General features: G+C 51.6%; 1 protein-coding gene across 2 annotated transcripts in view; it reads left to right on the top strand.

The window, feature by feature from the left end:
• PYROXD2 (pyridine nucleotide-disulphide oxidoreductase domain 2) overlaps positions 1-21,117 on the top strand; it is a 45,267-nt gene that overhangs the window by 1,062 nt on the left and 23,088 nt on the right. For both annotated transcript variants that reach the window (XM_029932342.1, XM_029932341.1), the window contains exons 2-13: positions 3,336-3,355; positions 5,835-5,928; positions 6,013-6,086; positions 10,472-10,627; positions 12,679-12,832; positions 13,653-13,714; positions 13,811-13,908; positions 15,950-16,091; positions 16,486-16,620; positions 17,917-17,989; positions 18,238-18,394; positions 20,813-20,967. In XM_029932342.1, the coding sequence (XP_029788202.1) occupies positions 3,336-3,355; positions 5,835-5,928; positions 6,013-6,086; positions 10,472-10,627; positions 12,679-12,832; positions 13,653-13,714; positions 13,811-13,908; positions 15,950-16,091; positions 16,486-16,620; positions 17,917-17,989; positions 18,238-18,394; positions 20,813-20,967 (1,320 nt within the window). The remainder of the gene's footprint in view (positions 1-3,335; positions 3,356-5,834; positions 5,929-6,012; positions 6,087-10,471; positions 10,628-12,678; positions 12,833-13,652; positions 13,715-13,810; positions 13,909-15,949; positions 16,092-16,485; positions 16,621-17,916; positions 17,990-18,237; positions 18,395-20,812; positions 20,968-21,117) is intronic.

Genomic DNA, 21,117 nt, shown 5'->3' with positions numbered 1-21,117 from the left:
TACTGAAATGAAAGAAGCATAGCACACAATTTTACAAATAAGATATGCAATACTCTAAATTCCAGGTGGCCAACTGGCTTCCCCAAGTTTCTGGGTTTTTTGCTACACTCAGCAGCAAGCTTCTGGTTCCTCCGGACAAATAAGGCTAGATTCGAAGGGAACGTTCGACCTTTTCATTGAACCGAAGCGAAGCAACAAAGGTCCATCTGAACTTCACCTGCTCAGTGATGGGAGAGATTTTGCTCAAACAGATCATGTTTTTCCCATTCTGGGAGAATACTTTCTTAATTCTTCGTGTTTATTCACGAAGGAACAGCAAGGGACGCAGCACACGGTTGGGTTTCATCTGCATCATTAGCATTTGCTCCATCGCTTTCGTAACTCTAACCCTCAACAAAGCAATTCATGGAGCCACGATATGTAAGGCTCGCTGACTTTCCTGGTGCAAATACTCCCCACCATAGCCTTCTTCAAGTTCCCACCCTGACGCAGCTGTGTGTGCCTTTGGGAAAGAGTCACAGCAGCACGCTGTGACACGGCGCGGCCTGCTGACAGCTGCTCAGAGGTAAAGAACCACAGAGCGCAGGTAATTGTGACACATAGTAAAATGATGTCGGGAAGTTGACAAGTTTTGACTATTTATTACCTTTGTTTATAATTTATTTCATCGTAAGTTTATATAATTTAAGTTTTAGCAATGGCTGTCTTTGACAACTGTCACAAACCTCCTGGCTGGGGAGCCAGACCTCACTGATTGGGCTCAGTTAATGGCAGCACTCCCCCCACCCTTTTCTGCCCTTGGTGACAGCACACCCCTGCTGCCTGCTGGCAGGAGGGTTAACTCCAGGTCACCAGATGCCTGGGTGAAGTGCCCACACATGTGTGAGTCTCAGGTGTGAGTTTTTGCCTGACATTGTTTCTTTAATTGCTAAGCATAAAAGGAAACCCCGTTTAAGGGCATTTGGGGACCAAGTGAGGAAAAGAGTGGCATCTTCCGAGAAAAGGGTTATCTCTGCTGCCTGAAGTCACACCACTACCTGGGAGCCACCTTGAAGATGACCCTGAGTAGTTTTACACTAAATACGCCTAAGAGTGACCCAAGGAGCTTGTTACAATGCAGTTCCTGGCCTCGCCCCTGGTGATTAGGATTCACTGGAAGCCAACGCACTCCAGAATTTGGAGTGGACCTGAAGAGACGGCTGCTGGCCACGTTGGGAAGCCGCATCCAGGGCAGCACCTCTCGGGAGCCCCCCGTGCCTGGCTGTCTAAGGATCCCTGGAGTCAGGCTGCAGGTTATCAGAGCCTGCGGCTGAAGACCCGCTCACGGGGAAAGGAGAGGTCACCAGAAGCCACAGAGGGCCCAGGCAGGAGAGTGGATTAAAGAGGGTCCTGGGCTCTAAGAATCTTGACCTTTGTCATTTGAGGTCTGTTTGTGCATCTGCGGGCTCATGTGTGATGATTGAACTGGACCAAGTTGCCTGGAAGCTTTTATTCATTTTCTGAGATTTATGATCAGCACTATTTAAGAGACAAATAGCTACCATTTACCGTGGGCCTGCCGAGGGTCAGGTGCCTTACATATATTACTGGTTATTCTCCCTGAAACACTGCAGGGTGCCCGAAGCTCATGGCAGGTCAGAACGACCCTCGGAGGGCCATGTTCCGTAAATAGCAGAAACCAGATTGAGCCCAGGACAGTCTGCCTTTAATTTGCTGTATGTATCTTGAAACTGCAGGTGCAACCCATTTGTGAATCCCATTCAGCATATTTTTTAGACATTCTTAAGAAACCTTTCAAAATATATAAAAATAGTATATTAACTCATCTTTCCACATGAAATATAATCAAGGAGATTCATTGCATGCTTATAACATGAGTTCATATTGTTTATGAAACTTTTGTTTCTGTTAAGTGCATTCACGTGTGGGTTGTGTGCCAAATCACAGTGTAAAATGCACTTCCTCCTGTGGCTCCTGGTCAAAGAGAGTTGAAAAGCTCTGTTTTAGAGATTCCTTTAATGGAACAGAAGTTGGCTCAACGACCTCTCAAATTCTGGGAGTCTCTCTATGTGGAAAATGTAAAGCGAAATCAGCTCAGCCATGAAGAAATGCATCATGTGGGTCATTGCCACCTCCTATTTATGGATGTTTGTCAAATTAATGGCTGACCATTTTATTTAAGTGAACACTGGGTTCAGTTTGGTGCTCAGAGAACATAGTCTTCTACTGACATCCCCAAAGATTCAGAGTGACCTCTGTCACCAAGGAGAAACGTGTGCCAAGTGTTCCAGACAAGGCCTGGCCCCACTACCTGAAAACATCCGGGCCTGTCCTCTGCCCAACAAGGGATTCTCAGCAGCAGCTGCATGCTCTCCTGAGCGTGAGGGGAGAGGCACGCCCAGTCCACCGGCTGTGCTTGGCCACCTGCATCAGAATGACCTGGGGGCTTGTGGGAAATCCGTCCCAGAGCCCTGCCTTCACTCTGCTGAGCAGACTCTGGGCAGGGGTTCTCAGGTGATCCTGAAGCTTCCGGAAGCAGGAGAGACCCTTGCTACCAGTGGGTCTGGTGTGCAACATGGGATCCCAAGTCAAGTTTAGGGCTCCTAACCCAGCAGCAACCCTCCAAAGATTTTGGAAAGAAACTTAAGCATATAAGATAGCAAAGTTCACCCAACCAGCTGGCACCCCTCTAGCACACGTCAAAGCTGTCTGTGTCCAGTTATTTCATTTTGAACCATTCCCATCTTATTTAAGGAACATTGGTGATTGACAAAGGCAAACCCATGTGACCAAGGCCTTCTGTGCACTACAGTGAACCACACTTGGGGAGAACAAGCCATGTTTGACAGCCATTGTCCCCATGCCCAGCAGGCACCTGGAGAGCCAGTGATTCTAGACAAGAGGGTCTTGTCTGCGTATCAGCATTCCGGCCATGCTCCCCTTCTGTCCCTGCCACAGAAATTGTGATGCTCCCTCACCAGTCACTTGCTTGTCCCCAAGTGCTGGGAAGCCCAGCAACTCAAGACTTCATGAGGTAGCTTTTGTATAATGACTGTGGATTCCTCCTCGCCCCTCACTCCAGCACGGAGCCACTGGCCAGGCCGTGGTGATAGGACGGTTTTCGAGCCAGGACAAGAACCAGGGTTTTCTGACTCCCCACAGACCAGGTGTTTAAGGCATCAAGCTAGATGCTGTTGCAACATCCAACTCTCTGCTACCTCCCCAGGATCTTCACAGGCATGGAGACAGGGATGGGTAACCACATTCCTCAAGGCCTAGCTCTGTCTGCTTGCTGACCACTGCCGCTCTCCTCCTCTTTCCTTGTCTCATTGCAGGACACAACGGGCTGGTGGCTGTGAGTACCTCCCCCTCCGCCCCACTTCACTGGCCCTTGGACATGAGGTTGTCAGCTGGAATGTGAGGAAGCGAGCAGCGTGTGGGCCACAGGGGACATGGGAGGCAGGCCAGTCTCCTCTCCCAGGCGCTGATCAGTGGGCCGTCACATAGATTTCTGCAGTAGTTAAGGAGAGTATCAGGGTTTCCATAACGTATGTGCACTTCCCCATGACTTTGAGTCAGGGAGCTTTCAGAAGCAAGATGATGAAGACGTGGGAGCGTATGTAACTGACACAGGCTGGGAGACATGTCCAAGCCTGGGGAGCTGAGGCCGGGGCGGGGCGGGCGGGGGGGCGCATCTGACTACAGATGACGAGGCGGCCCTTGTGTATACAGCACCTATGCTCTCCACCTAGGTCTCGGCCATGTGCCACCCTGAAGTGCCCAGCAGCCACACGGCCCCAGGTATACCCCAGAGACGGCAAGGAAGCCAACGCCACTGGCTTCTAGGTCCAAAGCTGAGCCAGGTCAGGGCTACCCTAACTCTGGTCTCTGGACCCCTAGAAAGCCACAGTGGGTGTTAGAGGTATTCGTAAGACAAGCACGGACATCTTCCTGAAGCAGAGGCAGCTCTAGAATATCAATACAGGAGGACTTAGTAATGCTGAAGAGAGGGGGCCGTGAGACTGGTGTGAAATCTTAATCCTTTCCCTGACATATTAGTTTTACTTGAACGTTTTACAGGGAGCACTATGTAACTCAACTGATCAGTAATTTAAAACATTGATTTTATGTTAATATGAACATGGGCTCATCCCCCAGCTCTGCCACTTTCTATCTGTGAAGGTCAAGGCAAGTCATTTAGGCTCTCTGAGCCACAGTAAAATGAGAATAAAAACGCCCAGTCTCACAGAGTTGCCATAAGCAAGCAGATGAGATGCCTGGAAGACCGACCACACAAAGCCTCGCAGATGGGGACTCTTGTTACTGGAGGTTCCCAGCCCAAGGGTGGCTGGTGTCGGTGCCCTCCAGCCAAAGACCCACCCAGGCATAGCCCTGCCATTCAGGGAGGTGTGTGTGGCTTTGGGGGGTGGGGGGTATGCACACCTTGGAGACTGCAGGCCGGCTCAGGAAGAGGGGGTTAAGAAGAGCCTATTGTAGGATTTAAACTCTGATTGGATGACTTGGGGGGACAAAGGAGGGATAGCTCTAGACTGGATACTGTCAGAAAGCAGGAACACCCCTGTGACTGGCATCTGGGTAAATCTTATCTATGAGGAGGGGATCAGTAGGAGGAGAGGGTAACTGGTAGGGAAGCAGCAGCCTCTCATTTTGGCTGAGAGAGGGAGGGAGGTGTTTGTGGATGAACCAGAAGCCTTGTTTTATGTTTGTACTCAGACAAAATTGTGAGATGGGCTTGCTCTGTTCCATTGATCATGGTTTCAGTCTGAGGTTGTCATTCTGTGAGGCTGCTCAGGTGTGAGGGGAGAACACTACGGTTTACAGCCGAGGGCCAGGCGGCTTCCAATGCCAAGGCGGCTTTTCTTCTTCCTCACTGAGATGTGTCAGGAGTATAGATCCTGAGTCCAGACCATCTGGGTTCAATTCCCAACACCCTTACTTCGTGAGCCTGAGGCAAGCTATTTACCTCCTTGGGCCTCAGTTTCCTCATCTGTGAGATGGGGAGAATCATAGTGCCCGCCTCTAGGGTTGGGGCGTGGATTAAATGGGGTGATGCACTCACAGTGTCTGGCACAGAATCATTGCCAAGTGAACTTTTAAAAAGAAGCCTCCTGGGTTACACCATCGCTGTTGCGCTTGGTGGTGATGGTCACAGGAGGACCTGCACTGCAGGTCCGTAGACTCAAAGCCAGTTACTTATTGATTTCCAATTAAGGGCTACGAAAAGTTAATAAAATCCCTGCAACATTTGTCGTCTCGCCCCCTGAATAAAGCTGTGCTATAATCGTAGCTTCTTCTACTGAGCACGTCCCGTGTGTCGGGCATCAGTGCATGAAGCAGGCCAAGGGCTATTATCATCATCAGGCCCATGTTTGCACTGGAAACTGAGGCCAGATGGATTAGGTACTGAGGCTGCTCGGGCAGGAAGAGGAAGTAGAGGCTGGGCGGTCTGGCTGGGCGCTCACTGGGCAAGCCCATGGGCTGCCTCTATGCTTCTGAGGAGATGAGGTCTGCCCTCGCCTAGAGGAGATGGGCACCCTGGGCAGGGCTGGGCAGGGTGCAATATGACTTCCCAGAGCACCCAGCCATGCAGGAGGGAAGGTCACCTTCAGCTGGGACATGGAGGGGCAGGACCAGTCCTGTTGCATCTTGCAAGACATCTGGGAAAGTGGGAATTTACAGAGGAAGCAAGGGGAATGGCATTCCCAGAGGCAGGAATAGCATGAGCCAAGGGGTAGCACGCTGGCTCTGCAGCGAGGACCTGGAGCTGGCAGGTCGGCCCCAGGGATGAAGGGAGGGCCCTGTGTACCCCCCAGGCGGCGTACTTGCAGAGACTGGGGGTGAACACGGCCGTCTTCGAGAGACGTCCAGTGATCGGAGGTGCTGCTGTCACCGAGGAGATCATCCCAGGTGAGCCCCGAGAGGTGGTGTGGTGGTGGCAGAGGGTGACAGGTGGTGGCCACTGGTGACTGTCTTTATTGGATTCCATTTCAGGGTTTAAGTTCTCTCGAGCATCCTACCTCCTCAGCCTGCTGAGGCCACAGATTTACACCGACCTGGAGCTGAAGGTAGACCCCCCCAAAGGCCTGAAGGGGGGGCGGTCCCAGCTTCCCAACCTGGGGTAAAGCTCCCTATTTTGCACCCACATGGCTCCCTGCACTTGGGGTTTCTCTTCGATCCAAGGGTTGGTTGACCCACACGGGCTCCTTGGTGCATTCCTGCAGATGGGTCTTGTCTAGCCTACCCAGTGTCTTAGAAATGGGAACTTGCACATAAAACTTGGACATCTTTTGAAGAACAGGCCTTGTCAACACCAGGCCCATGTGTCTGCATGTGGCACTGACTGGTGCCTTGCACAGGACTGGGGTTCAGCTTTGCCAGGCCCCATTGCCTCCTGGCGTCTCGCCTGGCCCTCGCCGGGTACCTGCCTGAACCCTCGGCCTCTGACAAGAGCCCAGTTTCTGCCCTCATGAAACTTTAGATCCTATTAGCATTCTCAGTCTCTTGAGCAAGAAGTCGGACCCCATGGACTTTCAGCTCCTCTGGCTCCTGGGCTGCTTCAAGGGGATCCTGGGAACGCTCAGTGCTCCTAGATAACTCCTCTTAGTCAGCTTACCCTCGGGCCACAGGCCGACCCAACTCGGCCTGCCCCTGTCCTTTTAGGTCCTGTCACCCCCACTGCCTCTTTTGAAAACTCGGTCCCCACTTAGTTTCTCCCTGCTTGGTACCTCTGTCACCACTACTCAGAGGAAAGGGTCCTGTGTGTCATCCGTACAAGAAGCTGTGAGCACTTTAGCACCAACTTTGCTCTAAACTGAAAGTTTGAAATTAATAGGCTCTTCAACCACAGTCGCCTACTTAGAGAGAGGGATCACGACCAGCCAGGCAGGACTGGATGAAATCTAACCAAGGCCTGGGAAAGGGTCTCTGGTCTGCAATCCATACTAGGTTATAGCTGAAAGCAACCTGCAAACGCACCCATTATACATCACGGCAGATGTGGCTGTGGCGGGGGCGGGGGGTAGGTTGTGGGTAGACCCTCCTTTTGAAAACTCTAACTTCAGAAAACTCAGGATGGCAGAATAGAAATTTTCACATGAATATTCTCTTTACAAAAGTTACTCATTTGAAAATAGTTTCTGTCATAGGGTCCCTTTAACTAGAAACGCCCAAGTGAATTGAGTGGATGATTTGACCTCTAACCTTGGACTGCATTAATCCAAGCCTGGTGCCCAAATCAAGGGAGAACACAGTCCTGCTTCGTTCTGCACAGAGCTGACCCCAGGTGGAGCCTGGGGCACCTTGCTGAACCCTGACACCCTGGAAGCATCTACTGCAGGGCGACTGAAGCCGTTCTAGAAATGTCCTCTTTCCAGACAGCAGTAAAGAACAGTGTATTTTACTAGTGTCACAACCTGGGCTACAAGCCCTAACGCTCTGTCAATTGGTCTTTATCTGGGAGACAAGAGTCGTCTTAGTGTTCCCGTTCTAGGACGAGGGAACCGAGGCGCCGGGAGGTTAAGTGCACACACCGGACCCTGAGGAGAGTTTGCACCAGGGGCACCTGCCTCCCGCTCCTCGCTCTTGAGCTGCAGTGTGCTGCTGCCCCTGGCATCCCCGTCACCATCCTGCTCAGCCTCACCGCTCCTTCGCCTTACAGTTTGCGACGGCCATGGCCACAGGCAGGAGCTCCCCGTGTGTGGCCTGGGCAGAGGACGAGGCTGAGCTTACACACCCTGGGAACTGACGGGCCCGGGTTTGAATCCCTGCTTGAATCCCTCCTATATACCTTGTCCCTTTCCTAGAGATTTCCACCCAGGATGCTGTGCATGCTGAGAACCCTCATGGGGAAATCAGAAGAAGGGCTTTGTTCTTATAAGAGAACTGCACTTTCCAAACAGATCTAATGGTGACTCAACATCCCTCTTCTGATTCTGATACCACATAATTAAAATCATCAAGAATAACAAAGCTCAACTGATGAGAAAGTCCTGAATCAGACAAAAGACATATTCATATTCGATTAGTTATAATTGAAATAACTCTTGGGCCCCTTATCTGGGATGGGTTATTGATTCATTCATTCAGTAAACGTTTCTGAGCCCCTGCCCTGTGTCCCACACTGTGAGAAGTCCTTGGGGACATCATGGTGAATGGGGGCGGCAAGGCTTCTGCCTTGGGAAGGGAACTTTGGGCAGAGGTAGGTGTTGCCTGAAGAGAGGAAGACAAGACAATATGATAGTGAGGGACCAGAGGCCCAGCCTGGACTGGCAACCAGGAAAACTTCCCTAAGGAGGTGACATTTGAGCTGATATGTAGATGCTGAGAAGTCACCAGCCTTGTGGTCACCTGAGCAGAGAATGTTCTAGTCAGAGGGAAGTAGAGGTGGATAGGCCCAAAGCAGAAGAAAGCAGACAGTGATGGCAGAGGGGCAGCCAAGGGTGAAAGAGGGGGTGTCCGGATCAGTCAACATAGGGCCTTGTTGTCCGTGAAGGAGGGACTGCATTTTGTCCTGAGTGCCATAGGCAGAACAAGTGGAGGGATGGAGTTTATGACTTCATGAAGGGTCAGTCCACCTGTTGGGCGATGTGGAATGTGGAAGAAGCAGCTGTGGTCTCGATGAGATGGATGAGGCGGTGGCTGCAGTAGTTCATAAGATGGTGGCTTGGGCCGAGGGGCAGTGGAGATGGAGAGAAGTGGACTTGGTGACCATTGAGATGAAGGGAAATGAAAAGGAGGAGCTAAGGATACTTCCTGGGTGAGAAAGAGTTTACTAACCTGAGAGAAATCAAGCTGAAATTTCCTCCAGCTTGGATCAAATATATTTTCCCATGTTGGTGTTAGAAAGGACCCTGTAGGTCTCCCAGCCCAAACCCCTACCAAACCTTTGGACTCACCTCCACAGAATGCTCCACCCATGGCATCCCACCATCTGGAGTATCTCTGGCTTGGGGAAACATCAGCTGTAATTGTTGGAGAGTGCGTTTTTGGCTTCCTTGTGTTTTCCAGAACTTCTACTCACAGATCTTATTTCTGTCTCTGGACATGTACCTTGTCTTGAAACATGGTATTCATTTATTCAGTCAATAGAATATGTATTGATTGCGCTATATCTAGGTACTAGGGATATAGCACTGAGCAAAGAAACTATGCCCTTGAGCTCATAGAGCTGACATACTTCCTGGGGGAGACCAGGTGACTTAGTATGCAGTTAGCCAGGGGGCAGTTAGTGTTTCAGAGACAAATAGAGCAGGATGAGGGGGCAGGAAGTGCTGGGGTGCTGCTCAGGTGACCTGTGAGCAGAGCAGTCAGAGGAGAGGAAGCTGGCCAAGGATCTGCGGAAGAAGTCTCTAGGTGCTAATTCATCAGGTTAAACACATTAATTACGTGCAGCTTCTGGTATGTCACTCATACCTCAATAAAGTGGGTTCAGAAGAAAAGAAGTCTTTAGTTGGAATAGTAAGTCTTATTTGTGGGGCCAGCTCAGGCCCCTTGTGTTTTAGCTGTACCTCCATTGGAGAAGTAGATGTGCTCTTGGAAAGCTCTGTTTGCCAGTCAAATATTTGTAAATCAAATCATATTTTAAGTGCATCAAGGGAACTTCCATTTAAAGTGACCCTGGAGTAAATGAGTCTGCAAAGTAAATAAAATTTTTTGATGTGAATAATTTATCTACCTTGTAAGTATGGATTCTCACATAACCATTGCTTTATTGTGTCTTTCTAAATTTTAATTATTTATTTCTGAAGTGGGGCCAGTTATAGACTAGTGCTGAGAACCAGAGCTTTGGAGTCACAGAGATGTGATTTTGAAACCCAGATCCACCTCCCAAGGTGACCTTGGACGAGTTATGTCACTGCACTGAGCCTCTGTTGTTGTATTCGTACAATGAGGGCAGTGTACTTAGAGTTGTTGTGAGGTGATCATTGTAAATCCTAGTACAGACCTGGCACAGGGTAGTGTGGTGTGATATGGAATAACATGGTGTAGTGTGGTGTGGTATGGTATGGTGTGCTTTGGTGTAGTGTGGTGTGGTGTAGTTTGGTGTCGTCTGGTATGGTGTAGTGTGGTGTAGTGTGGTATGGCATAGTATGGTGTCGTGTGGTGTAGTGTGGTGTGTAGAGTGTGGTGTGGTGTGTGATGTGGTGTGGTGTGGCATTGCATGGTGTCGTGTGGTATGGTGTCGTGTGGCATAGTGTAGTACGGTGTGGTGTGATGTCATGTGGTGTATGGTGTGGTGCAGAGTGGTATGTTGTGGTATGGCATGGCCTGCCAAAGAGTGCCTGGGCAAATGCTCTTTTTATGCACTTATATTAGAAAATGTAAGAACCAGAGCCACATGCCTTGGAGAACTGTATGTAGATACGTAATTGCTACAAACACAATCAAAGAAGGGTCAAGGGCAGAGGCCACATATCCCTTAAAATGTTGCTTTGCTATGTGTGTCCTGCAGAAACACGGCCTGAGGCTTCATCTTCGAAACCCCTACTCCTTCACCCCAATGCTGGAAGAGGGCACAGGGAACAAGGTGCCCAGGTCCCTTCTTCTGGGCACAGACATGGCCGAAAACCAGAAGCAGATTGCCCAGTTCTCACAGAAAGATGCGCAGGTAGGGAAAGGGACTGGCAGCGGGTCTCCTCCCTTGCCCGCCTATAGGTGGCTCCTGAAGGGAAGTGGGCCTGGTTGGAGTCATCCTAGAGCATGTCATCCAAAGGCCATGAGGGCTTGGACAGTCCAACCCACCTGCCCTAAGAGGGCTCCAGTCTGTGATAGCCTCTGATCTCGAGCACTTCAGAGCATAGGGGATGGGGGACAGTGATTAAGGCCAGTGGACACTGGAGACCTCAAACCTATATGTGTTCAGTATGAGGCCACTGTTCAGGTGGTGTCCAGGCTGAATTTCAAAAGGGAATCCACTGGTAGTACTTCTACTACATGTGCTTTCTGTCTCACCAGCTTTCAGGTAGCACTCCAGGTGGTCATCAATATTAATGCCCACGAAAGCCAAAAAAGAGGGATGAAGGGAGGATCAGAGACAATTATGGATAGGATGAACCAGATCAGGAATTCTGGACAAAAGAGTTGTAATAGATATTCATTCAATCTGGCCTCAATCCCCAGGCAGCCCAAGGCAAGAAATTATCCAGGATAGGATATGTCGGTCTGCTGGAAGAAAGGACATAGGTCGATGGAGAACACAGTTTTCCCTTGGGATTGATTATAAGAAATCTGTTGAGTATCTTCATGTATATGAGTCATTGAATAATCTTTTTTAAAAACTATTTAATGTTTATTTTTGAGAGAGAGAGAGAGAGGAGGGTAGAAGCAGAGAGAGAGGGAGACACAGAATCTGAAGCCGACTCCAGAGTCTGAGCTGTCAGTACAGAGCCCCATGTGGGGCTCAGACTCACAAATGGTGAGATCATGACCTGAGCCGAGGTTGGATGCTTAACCGACTGAGCCACCCATAGCATTAACTCATATCTCAGTGAGGACATTTTCATAAGAAGAACTGAGGTTAATACAATCCATGTGTGTTGCTTTTTGTGATCTATTGTTGGGTAAAACCAAGAGAACTGCAGACGCAGAATCTTTCTTCAGCCAGTGGTTTCTAAACCTGGCTGATGAGCGGAATCACCCAGGGATTTCAAAGAGCTTCTTTTTTGTGCAGCGGGTCAGGGACCCTGCCTCCACCTTCTCCTCCAAACCCTGACCATCTCATATCACCAGAAAGGACTCAGGTTAAGGCCACGTCCCTGGTCCTATAGGACAGTGGCTGAGGCCTCGTGGGCTGATCGTGGGAGCAGGAGGCAGAGGCCGGGTCCCAGGTAGAAAGTAAGGAAACCAAATTCTGGTTTTGTCTTTTCATGTTGTCACATCAAAGGCCTACCGTTGAGAAGGCTGCTAAGGTCATTTTTATCAAGGCTTCTTTCTCAAAGGTACTTCCACACAGAACTTTTCTTTCTGTAACCTTATTAAAATTCCATGGAGATGTTCATGAATATAGATGAACCAAAAATTCAAAGCTGGGAGCTGAGGATCGAGCTAGGGCCCTGGTGGCCGAGGCTTCTGTCCCAGCTCCTGTCACCCAGGTGGGTGTCCTAACCATGCTGTTGAAATGGATTCTAGAAAAAAAAAGAGAGAGAAACGGATTCAGTTGTAGGGGCTTATGGGGCAAAGGGATGCACAGAACAAAAGGACATAGGGGATTTGCAGACCAGGAAAGACTGGTCATCACAGGGGAGGAGCTCTTACTTTTACCAGAAATACACGGAAAGACAGGACTGAGAAAAGAAACTTTAAAGTGGTTTGATGGCTAATCACAGAAACCACATCCGAGGATACTTGCCAGTTTTCCGTGGCTGACAACTGGTCCTGGCCAGCGTAACGCCTTCTCCCTGCCACCACCCCACTGGCCCATCTACCGCTCAGGATCTCTCTCACCCCCCCTAGTGCAGACATCAGCTCGCAGACCCAGAACTGGGAGTAATGTGCGCAGCCAAGCTGTGGCTGGGCGAGAGGCCTGAGGAGTCAGGGGGGCCTGGCTAGGTTGCATGGGGCAGCGGGTCGCATGGGGGCGCCACAGAGGCCAGAGCACTGGGGCAACGGCCTTGTGGGATTCTAAGCAATGAGGCCTTAACTCAGGGCTCTCTGTTCCAGGCCTTTCCTAAATATGAGGCGTTCATGAATCGGTTGGCATTAGCCATAGACCCTCTGCTCGATGCGGCGCCCGTGGATGTGGAGGCCTTCCAGAGGGGTTCCCTGCTGCAAAGGCTCAAGTCGCTCTCCACCCTTAAGCCCCTGCTGCAAGCAGGTAAGTCTGAAGGGCAGGCATCGGGTATGATGAATGACCTTCAGGGAGCCGAGCCCATTTTCTTGATGATTGGACAAACGCCTGAACCTTCTTCAACCTGCAACTGCCATCAATTAATAGGGGCTACCCGAACATTCTGGTGAGAAGGTCTTTGCCTGGCCCCCCCTAGAAACAGAGTCTGAGAAAAGGCTTATATCCAAGTAGTTGATTTTGAAGGGTGACCCCAAGGAAAGGAGGGGTGAAACTGGAAAGATTTCCAGTGGGAGGCTCTGCAGAATTGCATGGAGAAAGTGTGTGGATATGGGGAGGGGTGAAGGGTCAGAGCCAGTAGAATCTACCACAAAGGCCAAAAGTGCCTCCCAGAGGACCAGCCCAAGAAGCTTCATGCGATAAAGTGTATTAAGCAAGTGCTGTGTGCCAGGTACTGACTGAACTAGGCCCGGGGGCTGCACCAGCTAGAGATCGCAATCCAGGCCCTCCAAGCCTGACTGTCAGTGACGCTCTGACGGAGTGTGAATCAGCCTCAGAGCAGTGCACTGGCCAGGCTGGCCACCTGTGGAGTACGGGCCTTACAGAGCTCGAAGTAAGGGAATAAGGTACAAGTTAACATTTTCCCAAAACTAATTCAACAACTAACACGCATTACACATTATGAACTTGTAAATGCTTTACATCTGTCACTTACTCCTCACAATAGCTCCTGGAGATATGAAATATTACTCCCATTTTACAGATAAAGAAATAGAAACAGAGATATCACAGATTGGAGTGGCTCCTCCTTGCCTATCTCAGCTCATGTTTTATGGGTCTTGTCTTTTAGGTCATGTGCTGGGAGCCCAGCTGCCCCAGTATTACCAGGTCCTCACGGCTCCAATTACAAAGGTGAGGGGCTCCCCAGCCTCAGGCTGGACTGCAGAGTGAGGGGGACTGTCCTCCCCAGGCCCCTGTGCCCTTCTCCCTGACATTTTGCTGTCCCAGGTGCTGGATCAGTGGTTTGAGTCAGAGCCTCTAAAAGCCACTCTGGCAACAGATGCTGTGATTGGAGCCATGACAAGTCCCCACACTCCAGGAAGTGGGTGAGTGCAGGACGTGGTGGTGAGGGGTGCAGGGGGAGCAGAGTGCTAACAGCTGCCGCTCACCGAGCTCCCGGGGAGCCAGGAGCCAGGCATGAAGCCGAGCGCCCATCTAACCCTCAGAGCAACATCTGAGAGCCGTGGCTCAGAGAAGGGGCCGGTCTTGCCTGAAGTCACACAGCTAGTGTTTGCAGAACCAATTTGCAGCCCACATTGTCTGACCCTCCAAAATCCTCCTTAGCCACTACTCCTTACTGTTTCAGCAAGAAGCCTGTTTCCCACTGCGACATATCAACGCAAACAACTTCCCACTCTCCTCCTCCTCCTCCATTTCCTCCTTTTTTTCCCTCTCTCTCTCCCTTTCACTCCCTCTTCTCTGTCTCTCCTCTTATCTCTTCTCCTCCCACAAAGTCCCTTTAGTCCTCCCACCCCACTGCCACCACAGATCCTTTCCCTGGGTGCCAGGACACGCACACGCACAGACACTATGGTGATGGTGGGACACTGTGGGAGGGGGCTGTGTTGACAGCCAGGGCAGTCCGTGCCTATGGGATGACTTAACGAGCCCCTTGTAGGCACAGGAACAGAGGGTGTGTGTGCGCACGTGCGTGTGTGTGTGTGTGTGTGTGTGTGTGTGTGTGTGTGTTGGAATGGAGGATGCTGCCAGGTGTTGGGCCATTTCCAGTGCATCAGAAGATGCTGCTAGAAGCTGTCAACGTGGCTTTTCTCTCAAAAGATGAGAACCACCCTTGGAAGTGGTTTTTCAATGCACATTAAGCTAGCTCCAAATTCCCCAGGGCCGTGGAAAAGGGGGTTGGCAGTGGTTGCCATACTTTGGCCAACTCTGTGATCCACCAGCCAATTTGGATCTTCTAGCTGGGGCTGCCTGTCCTTTTCTCTGGCTCTCCAGGAGGCCTAGCTACTGCCCAGTTTGTGAAGTGTGCCTTTAAGTCATTTGTTTCTCCATTAATTCTTTCAGTCAATATTGATGGAGCACTTCCCCGTGCCAGGTGCTGCGGCCAGGTAGTGAAAGGAGTTGAAATCCTAACAGGAGAGGCAGACACAGAGCGAGTGATGATACCAGAGTTCTGTGAGGGTTAGGATGGGGGTCGAGCAGGGAAACAATGCTGTCCAGGGTCAGAGAAGGTCTCCAAGAGGAAGGCATGTTTAATCTGAGACTCTCAGGGTAGGAGGGATTAGGTAAACAGGCACGAGGGACGAAAGAGCTTCTGGACTGCTGGAACAGCAAGTGCAGACTCTGGGGGCTGAGCATGGAGGATGCGGGGGTTTGCTTCGGCAGGAGAGCGGGCTGCGGGCGGGAGCATGTTCAGGGAGGAGGCTGGAGCCCTGGAGGCCATTTTCAGACTGGCCATGACCCTGAGAGCAACACCGAGCCAGTGAAGGCATCAAAGGAAAGAAGTGACAGGACTAGGCTAGGTTTTGAGATCAGGCTCCAAGTCTGCAGGAAAGAAAAGGTGAGAGAAAGTGGTCCAACTAGAAGAACGTTAGTGCAGCAGTTTAGGGATGAGAGGAGAGGCCTGGACCAGGGAAGAGTCCTCAGGGAGCGAGAACTGGAAAGTTCTTTGGAAGGCAGGGTTGATGGCTCCTGATTGCATGGAGGCCGTGAGGCCCTGGTGGGAGTCACGACTGGCCTCCAGCTATTTGTGGGAAACGGGAGCTGCCATCACCAGGATGGGGAGAGTGGAGGAGCAACAGGTTGGGGAATGGGGAAGGAGATGGGTTTAGGCTGCCTGCCGAAAACCGCACCCAGATGGGTCTGGGGTAGCCGGAGCTCCAGAGAGAGGTAGAGCTGCCGATTTGGGCATCGCCACAGCATGGCTGGGGCTAAACCTCTGTGACAGAGATGTGTGAGTGGGGAGGCAAAGAGTTCTTACAAGAGCCTAGAGCCCATTTAAAGGCTGATGGGAAAAGCAGCATGGGGTCGGAGAGAAGCTAGTGGCACCAGAAAGAAAGGTCTATTTGTAGCTAGAGCTCTGGGATTAAATCCCACCTCCAACCACTGATCCCAGTGGTCTGTCCTCAGGTATGTGCTGCTACATCACGTGATGGGGGGCCTGGAGGGGATGCAAGGAGCCTGGGGCTACGTCCAGGGTGGCATGGGTGCCCTCTCTGAGGCCATCGCAAGATCAGCCACCGCACATGGAGCGAGCATCTTCACTGAAAAGGTGAATGTCCCCACTACCCCTTACTCTGATTATTTGCAAGGATCCCAGTATAGAATAAAATGTAATATTCAGAAGCTTCCTCATTTTACTGAGGCACAAAGTGGGGCTTGGAATCAAGGGGCTAAATTTGTGTAGTCTATTAATGGCTGGGCAGCAGCAGCCGGGCCCCAGTTCTTCTGACCACCCCCTTTGAGTTCTCTGGCCCCTACTCCCAGTTGGGCTGAGCCTTCCCATTGGAGCAGGTGGGCTAAGTCTTCACCACTTTGCTGCAGAGCCCAGCAGGGTGGCTTCCAGCTGAGGAAGCTGGCAGTGCCCAGGGGCAGCACAGATAGAGGCAGTCCTCCAAGATCCAGCTGTAATTTCCTTCCTGGGGCCTCACTCTGGTGGACTCTAGACAGTGGCTGAAGTGCGGGTGAGCAGCGAAGGGCATGTCCAAGGAGTGGCGCTGCAAGACGGCTCGGAGGTGAGGAGCAAAGTGGTGCTGTCCAACGCATCCCCGCAGGTCACCTTCCTGAAGCTGACACCACAGGTGAGGCCTGGGGGTGGCGGCAAGATGCCCACCAACATGGGGGGTGTTGGTCAAGGGAGCCAGGATTCCATGAGGATGAGAGAGGCAAGCGCCAGGTCTCTCTGCACTGGGAAAAGGCATCCTTCTCTCCCTTACCCAACGGGCAGGCAGCAGACAGGGAAGAAGCCTCATGGGTGAGACGGAAGGTCCTCAGGAATGAGGTGACCTAGGCCATGCAGCTGGCGATTGGCAGAGCCAGAGCTAGAACCCGGGTCTGACTTTTAACCCAGAGTCACCCTACTACCCTAATTCCCCCTCTAACCAATGCTAATTCCACCATCTGTGTCAATCATCCATGGCCATATCAGTGCTGCAGGAAACAAACAGCTTCTATTAAGCATATATTAAGAATACTGATTTAGCACACTGAACTGGAGAATTCAGTTGAACTTGGCTGAGTTCAGCCGATCTGGGCTTGCTTATGAACCTTCCTTCAGCTGTGGGTCAACTAGTGGGCCCTGTTTCTCTTGGCTGGCCTTGCTCATGTGCCCAAGTTGGCTGGCTGGGGCTAGTCCCGGACGACTTTCTGCTGGAATGGCCAAGCTGACTCGCTCTGCTTCACGTGTCCTTCATCCTTCAATGTAAGTCCAGGCACATTCTCAGGGTCTGGCAGAGGACAAAAGTGAGCAAACTCACTCATGCAGGTGCTTTCCAGGCATCTGTTTGCATCCTACTTGCTAACATCCATCTTGTCCCAAGCCCGGAGTCACAGTGGGAGGATGTTACAGAGGTGTGTGCATCTAGGGAGGGGTGAGGACTGGGGGAAATTTTTGCAACTGAGCACACCTTCCCTGTCACCAGAAGATATGATAATATGTATATGAGTATGGAGGTCCCAACCACTCTTGGGACTATCTGGGGGGGACAAGATACCACTTTTTCTGAGTGATTCCACTAAGAAAATTCAACAAACATCAGTTCAAAAGCATCTTGTCAAGACAATTATGAGATAATCAAGATATCCAGGAACTTGGAGACCAGAGGAGAAATGGGGCCTGTAGTCCACTGGCCGTATCCAAAGCAGGAGTTGGTGTAGGCCATTTCCATTGCTCCAGTAGAGCTCAAAGGAAAAAGTGGTTAGCGTTAAGCTGGAGGGAATCCAGGAGAACCTCACAGAGGAGGTGCTTTGGCTGAGCTCTGAAGGCTGGAGAGGATTTCTGGCAGCAGAGGTTGAGGGACCATCCTGAGCAAAGGAAGAAGGCAGGCGCCTTGGGGGCCTCAGCCATCCCCAGGCCTTTTCATGGAACCTTCTTCCAGGAATGGCTTCCTGAGGAGTTCGTGGACAGGATCTCCCGACTAGACACCCAGTCACCTGTTACCAAGATCAACGGTAAGAGGCACACTGGACTGCAGAGCTGTCTCTTCTGACATTACCTGAGTGAGAAACGTCCAAGTCTGGGAGGAACTGACCTACAACGTCACCCTATTCCCTGACCTCCTGCCTGCCCCCTAGTTTGAAGGTGGAACACTCTTTCATGCTTGTCCTTTCCAGTCCACCACTTGGGTGAGCAGGGGGATGGGTAGAGAAGGAGGATCCTGGGGGCCTTTGGGCCTTCATCTTCCTCTTTGGTCTGTCAGTGGCTGTCGACAGGCTGCCCGACTTCCTGGCGGCCCCCAGTGCTCCCGGGGGCCAGCCGCTGCCCCATCACCAGTGCTCCATCCACCTGAACTGTGAAGACACCCTCCTCCTCCACCGAGCCTTCGAAGATTCCATGGATGGCCTGCCTTCCCACAGGTGGGTGGGCGCTGGGCTTTGCGTCCCCTGTTACAATCTTACACATGTGGGCCGGGTGGGGCAGGGAGGGTCTGTCTAGACACAGCAAGGATTGCCTCATTCTCCCGGTGTTAGACATTCACAGTGTCTCAGAATCTACCTACAACCACACTTAACGTGTCAGGATAGGAAGTACATCTGAGACAAGAAACCCGTGGGCCGAGCAGGTAAGGAGTAAAGAATAGGACACATTTCAGTTAAATGTCACAGATTAGCAGGAGGGACAAAGGACTGCAGAGACAACAGCACTGGCATTGGGGAAGGATCGCAGAAAATGCTTTCTGGGAACGAAGGGGTTTCTCAGACTTGGCAGCCCCCTCAGTGGTCACGCAGTCACCCGACTCCCCTGCTCCGTATTCTCTTACCTCTGATAAGACGCTTTCATGCAAAACTTCTAACAGCATTTCCTACCTCCCACCGCAACTGTCTCCCCATCCTTCCGGGAACAAGCAGGGATCTTACAGGAGCCAGTATCTCCATACTGTCAACTTCCACCAACGCTTGTTAAAAACCTCTTCTGGGCGGGACTCTAGTCCGGGTAGGGGAATTGGAAGTCGGGCGAGGGCGTGAAACGGACACAGAGCTTATCCCAAGGCACGTACATAAATATTAATGGCATGAGGTAAAGAGGACAAGTGCCCTGAGAGAAGGATGGAAGGCAATGTCCATTTATCCATTCATAAATATTTCGGAGCCCCTATTCTGTACCAGGCTCAGTCCAGGAACCTGGGCACAGAGCAGCAAGCAAAGTCAACATGGCCTCTGGCCTCAGGTCACTGACCTTCCGTTGTGGAAGACAAGACAATCAACAAACATGCACTGATGGTGTGGAGAAAAATAGGTCAGAGGAGGGGAGGGTTTGCTAGTCTTTATAAGAAAGTCAGGAAAGAAAGGCATCTCTGATAGCATGGTGTTTTCAGCAGAGACCCAAAGGAATTGAGAATAAAAATCTTATAAATATCTGAGGAAGAACATCCAGGTAGAGGGCAAGTCAGATGCAAAGGCCCTGGGGCAGGAGCGGAGTGCTGTGTTGGAGGCACAGGGATTGGCCAGAGAGGCCTGAGAAAGAGAACCTGGGAGTGAAGGGAGGAGGTGGGGTCTCCTGCTGGGTCCTAGCAGCCACTCCTGGATTTTACTCCAAGATAGTTTGTGCAGAGCCTGACTTACATTTTGAAAAGATCCTCTGGCCACTATTTGGAGAAAAAAAAAAGGCATCTGTTGCAATTGGTTAGTATTGCAGAATCTAAGGGACAAATGACTGTGGCCTGGACCAGGGTAGGGGCAGTGGAAGTGACAAGAAGTGGCTAGATAGAGGCACCTGGGTGGCTCAATTAGTTAAGTGTCCAACTTCAGCTCACATCATGATCTCACAGTTTGTGGGTTCGAGCCCCATGTCAGGCTCTGTGCTGGCAGCTCAGAGCCTGGAGCCTGCTTTGGAGTCTGAGCCTCCCCCTGTCTCTGTCCCTCCCCTGCTCATGCTCTGTCTCTCTATGTCTCAAAAATAAATAAAACATTAAGAAAACTTCTTAAAAAGAAGTAACCAGATACTGGGTATTTGACGGTGAAGCTGGCACCATCAGCTGCTGGACAGGAAGAGAGGTGTGAGCAAGAAAGAGGAGCCACTGGAAGATGGTGTTTGTCTTTATGAAGTAAGAGAGCCTGGTGTGTCTGGGGAGGAGCAGGTGGTGGGCATTTGGGTTGGACAGGTTACTTTGGAGCTGCTCAGTGGACATCCAGGTTCAGAAGACACATTGTAAATGAAGGATGTCGGGGAAAGACCATTTCGCCTGGCCTGAAGGTGGTCATATGTGGAGATTAGAGGGAAAACGTGTCCCAAGTAGACAGGGCATTGTTAGCAGGGGCGGGGGCAGGAGGCTGTTCAGGGTTCTCTCTGGTGGCCGCAGCCCTGGTGGCTCTGATGCCCCTGGCTGCTCAGGGAAAGGTGATGGGACAGGGGTGACCAGGGCTGAAGTCTGGCCACCTGAGCACCTGCTGCCTCAGGCCTGGCCCCTCTCCTCATTCGTTCGTGCTGCCTGCTGGGCCCTGGAGACCTGAGAGCCCTGGCAGAGCCCAGGCTGTAGTGGAGGAAGGTGGGGACTGGCACCCATTGAGAGGGCGGCTAAAGGGGACCGGAGGCCCTGGGGTGGGGAGTAGGGAGCCTGGGGAGGGCCTGGGAGCTCCTCTGGAGCGGTCTGGACTGTCCCGGGGGACACGGAGCCCATGCAGGTAAGCAACCGCCACAGCCTTGCAGAGATAGCGGCATGGGGCCATGTCACCCCAGGCCTTCCTTCATTATGTCCCTGTCACCTCAGAGAAGCTCCTATCCCTTCCCTTGGGGCAGCTTTCACACTCGACCCTCTCCCCTCCCCCGTGTGGCAGGCCTCTGATCGAGCTCTGCATCCCTTCCTCACTGGACCCCACCCTGGCTCCCGCCGGCTGCCACGTCGTCTCGCTCTTCACGCAATACACCCCCTACACGCTGGCCGGGGGCAAGGTGTGGGATGAGCAGGAGAGAAACGCTTACGCAGACAAAGGTAAAGAGGCCCAGACCATCCTGTCTCCAGAGCGACAGCTGGCCGTGCAGGTCCCCTCCTCCTGACTGTGCATTCAGGATTAACCAAGTCAGGTCCTGTCCCAAAGGGAGAAAAGTACCCAAGGGAACCCCAGGTCAGCCCAGGGAGTGC

The sequence above is a fragment of the Suricata suricatta genome, chromosome 2, assembly GCF_006229205.1.
Source record: "Suricata suricatta isolate VVHF042 chromosome 2, meerkat_22Aug2017_6uvM2_HiC, whole genome shotgun sequence".
Taxonomy (NCBI): domain Eukaryota; kingdom Metazoa; phylum Chordata; class Mammalia; order Carnivora; family Herpestidae; genus Suricata; species Suricata suricatta.
This window is presented reverse-complemented; position numbering and strand designations above follow the sequence as displayed.